The sequence below is a fragment of the Argiope bruennichi genome, chromosome 5 (assembly GCF_947563725.1).
Source record: "Argiope bruennichi chromosome 5, qqArgBrue1.1, whole genome shotgun sequence".
NCBI classification, from domain to species: Eukaryota; Metazoa; Arthropoda; class Arachnida; order Araneae; family Araneidae; genus Argiope; species Argiope bruennichi.
The window spans coordinates 120,571,457-120,578,340 of record NC_079155.1 but is presented as its reverse complement, the minus strand read 5'-3'; the positions used below and the strand labels follow the sequence as shown (position 1 = coordinate 120,578,340).

The 6,884-nt window shown below is 22.3% G+C and overlaps 1 protein-coding gene across 13 annotated transcripts in view; it reads left to right on the top strand.

Moving 5' to 3' along the window:
• Positions 1–320: 320 nt before the first annotated feature.
• The window catches only part of LOC129968690 (circumsporozoite protein-like), a 28,859-nt gene continuing 22,295 nt past the window's right edge, over positions 321–6,884 (top strand). For 9 of the 13 annotated variants that reach the window (XM_056082849.1, XM_056082845.1, XM_056082846.1 and 6 more), the window contains exons 1-14: positions 321–391; positions 483–509; positions 2,918–2,932; positions 3,505–3,519; positions 3,774–3,788; positions 4,060–4,074; positions 4,361–4,375; positions 4,670–4,684; positions 4,940–4,954; positions 5,218–5,232; positions 5,506–5,520; positions 5,802–5,816; positions 6,087–6,101; positions 6,661–6,675. In XM_056082849.1, the coding sequence (XP_055938824.1) occupies positions 382–391; positions 483–509; positions 2,918–2,932; positions 3,505–3,519; positions 3,774–3,788; positions 4,060–4,074; positions 4,361–4,375; positions 4,670–4,684; positions 4,940–4,954; positions 5,218–5,232; positions 5,506–5,520; positions 5,802–5,816; positions 6,087–6,101; positions 6,661–6,675 (217 nt within the window). In that variant the 5' untranslated portion in view covers positions 321–381. The remainder of the gene's footprint in view (positions 392–482; positions 510–2,917; positions 2,933–3,504; positions 3,520–3,773; positions 3,789–4,059; positions 4,075–4,360; positions 4,376–4,669; positions 4,685–4,939; positions 4,955–5,217; positions 5,233–5,505; positions 5,521–5,801; positions 5,817–6,086; positions 6,102–6,660; positions 6,676–6,884) is intronic. The other 4 variants (XM_056082850.1, XM_056082844.1, XM_056082843.1 and 1 more) reach the window with 3 other exon arrangements.

Here is a 6,884-nt window from a genome sequence, read left to right as displayed (position 1 = left end):
GAAAGCTGGTAACTGAAAAAAAGAAAGAAAGAAAAGTTGATAAGCTTAATGAAATCCTTTTATTAAAATCCAAAACTCTTTTTCATTTAATGAATCTATCATTCTTTGTTTTTTATTGATTACTTATAATCAATCAGGTATTAATAAAATTCAAAGGTGTTTAGAAAATTTATCCAGGTTCAAATAAAAAGTGTATCTAAAATACATAATTCAGTTTCTTCAGTTTTTGAAAAATTCCTTTTCGTTTTAAGAGAGAATTCGAGAATGTGAAATGGATGAATAATTTATAACTGAAAAAGATGTTTATAAAATAATTATATTCCTAAGAGAATATTTGTTACTTATTTCTGTAACTTCTTGATTATAGGTCCTTTAAGCAGAATGAATAAAAGTAAGAAATTCATTTAACTTGAGAAAATAACGATTTCATTCGCATTTATAGAAAATGTATGACCTACATTTGAAACTTATTTTCTTTATAGGAATACCAAAAGGAATTAAACCACCTAGTAAGAAATTCTTTTATTATGATATTCAACATGTATTATAGAAAGTTAATATTATCGTATGCTATAAATCAAATGAAAAAAAATTCTTCTAAATTGGGTTTGATAAAATTGTCTCAAAAATTAAACTTTCGTTCAATTCTTAAATATTTTGAAACTGGAATCTAACACTCGTTTACATTTTAATTGTTCGATTTTTTTTTCATACTATAATAATTTTTTCGCTTCTTAAACATGATGCATCAATATGCGCTCTATTTTTTCCTTATCATTAACTATTTTCTACTTTAATTTATTAAAGATATTTAATGCATTCTTGATTTGCTCCCTGAAAAGTTTTAAAAAGATATTTATAAACGATCGATTCTTAAATTTTTTTTTTTTACATTAATATTGTTCCAAAATATATTTTACTTAAAATTATGCATAACACTTTAGAGAAGTCATTTCACTGACTCTCCGATCCGCCTAAGAAACTGAATAACCGGACCGCCGCTACAATAACACTGGTGGGAACTGTGGTTGAGTCCTAAGGGCCATCACAGGATACAGTACAATCCTTCTCTAAGGAAGTACATCCCGTCATCGATGGGAAGAGTCAGACCCCCGTTTTTTCGTTCTCCAGGGTGGCAAGAATCAATCACCATGCTGGAAGCTTTTCATCCTCAATTACGAGGTGCCTGCTGGTTTGTTAAATTTGAGTCAATATTTTATAGAAAAAAATATTCAAAAAAAATCTTTCATCGCAGAAAAAAATAATTTACATAAATTAATTTATCTTTATTTTTAACGTGCAATTCTTTTTTCATCTTTATAATATTCCTCACAATTATTCCCTTCACGAAAATTGAATTATATAGGACTGAAATAAGTACAGTTAGCAAGTCATGAACGGTCATGTTTTCTTCAAACTGAGCAGATTCTCGTGTCCAATAGAATATATTAAAATATAATATTAATTTGAATTATTAAATTGAATATATTAAAATAGTTTCAATATATAAAATTAATTTGAATACATTAAAATATAATATTTGCAAGCCAAACAAATCCTGTGAGGTACTGATTATTTTTTTACTTCAATGGGAGGGATGATGTATAATTATTCCAAATGATGTGATATATATCGATAATGTGCAGTGCAGTTAATCAAAATAATACTAGAACTCTTCTTGTTGCTTATATTTTATAAAAGTTTAATTCAACGGATGCATGCAATTCTATTAAAAATATGTCCTCACTAAAACTTCGTACATTGTATTCGCGTAAAGGACCATCTACATACTAATTTATACTTCCAAAATCTTCAAATTTTTCTTTTAAAAAGTTCATTTCTTTTCATCTTTAAAACGATCCTTCACAATAAGAAATTCCTACACGTAAAATTTTAAGTAATCTGTTCAAAATAGCGGGATTAATATGAGAAAAAAGACGTAGGAGTTGTTTTATCATGTTTTATATCAAATTATATCAATCTATTATGAGTTTCCTCTATACAAACGTTCATTTTATTGGTTAATACGATTACTTTGCTCTTAGACAGATTGATGTTTTTCTTAAAGTTAACCTTTAGAATCGTTGAAATATGACTAAATAAGAATTTAGAATGCATGATCTTATAAGCATATTCAATTACAAAAAATATTACATACATAAATTATTATATTAAAAGAAACTGGACAAGAAAGATTTATCTAAACGGCGATTTTTATTAAATAAATTTTATCGACATTGCATTCTTGCTTTGAAATTCTAGATTATAATTTACATTAATTTTCTGTTTCTGTTACATAAATTTAGACCCAAAGCATCAATAAGATCGTTATTGATATTTGTAAAAGATATTTTAAAAAGGAATTTTATATAAATTCTTATTTAATATTAAAAACTATAAATTAAATAAAGTATTATTCAAAGACTTTTATTAAGCATAAAAAATAATAAATTTTGGAGCATACTGAATGTTTTAACAATATTTTAATTTAAAATTCTTATTTTTACATTCATAAATTTCTTTTCAATTAATTTTTTTATTTATTCACTTTGCGGTCCATAAAAATTATTTTTAATATTTTGCGAATATTAATTTTAGACTATAAAATGCATATAAATGGAATTTCTAAGACTTGCAAATATTAATAATTTCAAAAGAAAATGCAAAAAATTGCAAATAAATAGTAAAGAAATAAAATACAAATTTTAGTATATTTCAAAAATAGTAAGTAGCATATAATTTTAATTTAAAATATATATCTATTAGTAAAAATAAAATCAAATAATTCTAAAGAAAACAGACTTTTAACTCATCATGAAACGCTTACTCAATATCCTATTACATGTATTTATAATTGTTATTTTTGCATTCTTACTTTTTCTATGTATTTATATTTTTAAATTTATTTTTTCTTCAGCCCCGAGTCCACCGGGTAAACCATTTTTGATATTTCGTAAATGATACGTTTTAAAATGTACTTTTTATAAATGGTATATTTTAGACTTAAAATTCATGGAAATACAATGTAAATAACACACAAAAAAATGCAAAAATAATGAATAAAATCAAAATTGTGTAAAAAATTATTTATTAATTTGTTTAAAAATGAATTTTGATTAATTTTGTATATTTTATTATAAGATTCACTTCGGATTTAAAATTCTACATGCTTTTGATTTCCTCCTCTTAAATTCCTTTGTTTATTTACTACTCCGCTGCTCAAGATCCAAATGGTAAATAAGTTTGGAAATGCCCCACTTAATAGTTCATAACAAAAAAATCGATTTAAAAGGAATATTTAAGGATTGCATATATTTGAAACTTTAAAATACAGAACACAAAAAATATAAATAAAATCAAATAGTTTCATAGAGACGTTTATTAAACATAAAATATTAAAATTTTACTTAAATTAAATATTTTATAATTAGATGTATTTTTACTTGTTATTTTTACATATTTACGCTTCCTATCTGTTGATATTTTTTAATTTGTTTTTTTCAGCCCCCAGCCCACCGGGTAAATCATTTTTGAGGTTTTTTATATAATATCTTTAAATATCTTTTTATAAATGGTATGTTTAAGACCTGAAAATATATGGATCTTCGATATAAGCGACATTAAAGAAAACTGTAAAATAAATAACTAAAATCAAATAGTGTGAAAAAAATTTTCAAAAATATTTAATTTTCATTAGATTTATTGCCGATTCTCAATTTTACATGCCTTCGTATTTATTCTATTAATTTTCTTAATCATTCATTTCTGCACAGGTCCCGATCCAAATGGTAAATAATTTTTGGAATTCCTGATGTAATAGATTTAAAGAAAATGTTTTTATAAAAATGGAGTATTTAAGAAATCTACATACTTGTAAGTTTAAAATACGGGGCACAAAAAATAAAAATATAATTAAGCTCAAAAACTTTCATTGAGACATTTATTAACACACAATGTTTTACACTTTGATAAATTAAATTTCATTAGATGTATTATAATTATTATTTTTACATCCCTACGTTTCCTATCTATAGATATTTTTTAATTTGTGTTTTTCAGCCCCCAGCCCACCAGGTAAATCATTTTCGATATTTCTTACACAGTACTTTAAAATATATTTTTATAAATGGCATGTTTAAGACCTGAAAATATATAGAACATAAATATAATTGAAACAAAAGAAAAATGTCAAAATATTGAATAAAATCAAATAGTGTTGAAAAATTATTTATTAATTTTTTAAAAAATATTTAACCTTGATTCATATTGTATTGCATTTTATCATTAGATTCCGATTATCAATTTTATATCGTTTTGCTTTCATCTTATTAATATTCTTTATAAATTTATTTCTCTGCAGGTCCCGATCCCAATGGTAAATAATTTTTGAAAATCTTTACATAATAGTAAATAAAACAGAATTTTTTTTAATTGAAAGAGAGCATTTAAGGATTGTATATATTTATTACTTTAAAATAAACAATACACAAAAAAAGAAAACAAGATATATATATAATTAAATGCAAATAGTTTCGTAGACAAGTTTACTATATGAAATATTAAATTTTTACTTACATTAAATATTTTATAATTAGATGTACTTCTACTTGCTATTATTATCTTTTTTCGTTTCTTATCTATTTATATTTTTTAATTTGTTGTTTTTCAGATCCCAGCCCAATGGGTAAATGTTTTTTTTTTATATTTCCTAAATAATATTTTTAAATATATTTTTCGATAAATGATGTGTTTAAGATTTGAAAATATATAAGTGTCATTAAAGAAAACTATAAAAATAATGACTAAAATCAAATAGAATAGAAAAATTATTAATTAATTAAAAAATATTTAACTTTCATTAGATTTTTTTTCCGATTATCAATTTTACATGCTTTTGTATTCTTTCTATTAATTTTCTTAATCATTTACTTCTGTTCAGGTCCTGATCCAAAGGGTAAATAATTTTTGGAATTCCTGTAATAGTTTTAAAGAAATTTTTTGTAATGTGGTATTTAAAGATTGTATAAAATTCTAACTTTAAACAAAAAACACAATATATATATATAATTAAATTCAAATAATTTCATTGAAACATTTATTATAACACAAAGTATTACACTTTGGGAAATTAAATTTCATTATTTATATTTATAATCGCTAATTTTACATCCTTACGTTTCCTATCTATTGATATTTTTTATTTGTTTCTTTTTTCAGCCCCCAAACCACAGGGTAAGTCATTTTTCATATTTCTTAAAAAATATTTTTTAATTACATTTTTATAAATGATATGTTTATGACATGGAAATATATGGAATTTTAATATGACTAAAAAAAAGTAAAATATCAAAATAATGAATGAAATTAAATAAAATTATTTATTAATTATTTTTAATGTTTAAACTTGATTCCTACTGTATTATCATTAGATTTTTTTCCGATCCTTAGTTTTACCTCTTTTTTCTTTCTTCATATTAATTTTCTTACTCAGTTACTTCTTTGCAGGTCCCGATCCTAATGGTAAATAATTTTTGAAATTCCTGAAATAATAGTTTTAGAGAAATCTTTTTTTTTTTATATAAATGGAATATTTAAGGATTGCTTATACTTGTAGATTTAAAATATAGGATACTAAATGGAGTAAAAAAATAGAATTAAATTTAAATAATTTCATTGAAACATTTATTAACAAACAAAGTATTACACTTTGACAAATTAAATTTCATTAGATGTATTGATAATTGTTATTTTTACATTCTTAGGTTTCCTATCTATTGATATTTTTTAATTTATTTTTTCAGCCCCCAGCCCACAGGGTAAAACATTTTTGATATTTCTTAAATCATATTTTTTTAAATATATTTTTATAAAAAGTACATTTAAGACTTTAAAATATACTGAACTTCAATATAACTGAAAGAAAGTAAATATCAAAATAATGAATAAAACCAAATAATGCATAAAAGTTATTTATTAATTTTAAAAAATCAAACTTGATTCATACTGTAAATTTTATCATTAGATTTAATTTTACTTCTTTTTGTTTACTTCCTATTAATTTTCTTTGTGCATTTACTTCTCTGCAGGTCCCAATCCGAATGGTAACTAAGTTTTGAAATTCTTCCCATAATAGTTTTAGAGAAGAAATTGTTATATAATTTAAATATTTTAGGATTCTACATATTTGTAATTTTAAAATGCAATGCACAAGCACAAAAAAATTAAATTAAATAATTTCATAGAAATACTTATTAACATACAGAATTTTTCACTTTGACATAAATATTTTTTCTTCGGACTTATTTCTTATCACTATTTTTACATTCTTGTGTTTTCTATTAATTTATATTTTTTAATATATTTTTTCTTCAGGCTCAATTCCATGAGTAAATCAATTTTTTTATTTCATGAATGATACTTTTTTTAAAAAAAATGTATTTTTTTTATAAATGTTGTGTTTAAAATCTGAAAATACATGGAACTTCAATATAAATGACACAAAGAATGTAAAAGTAATGAATCAAATCAACTAGTGTAGAAAAATTATTTATTAATTTTTTTTGAATATTTAACTTTTATTTGATTTTTTTTCTGATTCTGAATTTTCCATGCTTTTGAATTCTTTTCATTAATTTTCTTTGCTTATTTACTTCTCTGTAGGTCCCGATCCGAATGGTAAATAATTTTTGAAATTCTTCTCTTAAGAAGAGAAAAATTTGGAATATTTATAGATTGTATATATTTATTGCTAAAAATATAGGACACACAAAAAAACAAAATAAATATAATTAAACTCAAACAATTTCATCGAAAAAGTTTATTAACACACAAAGTATTAAATTAAATATTTTTTATTATATTTTTTATTATTATTTTTAAAATTT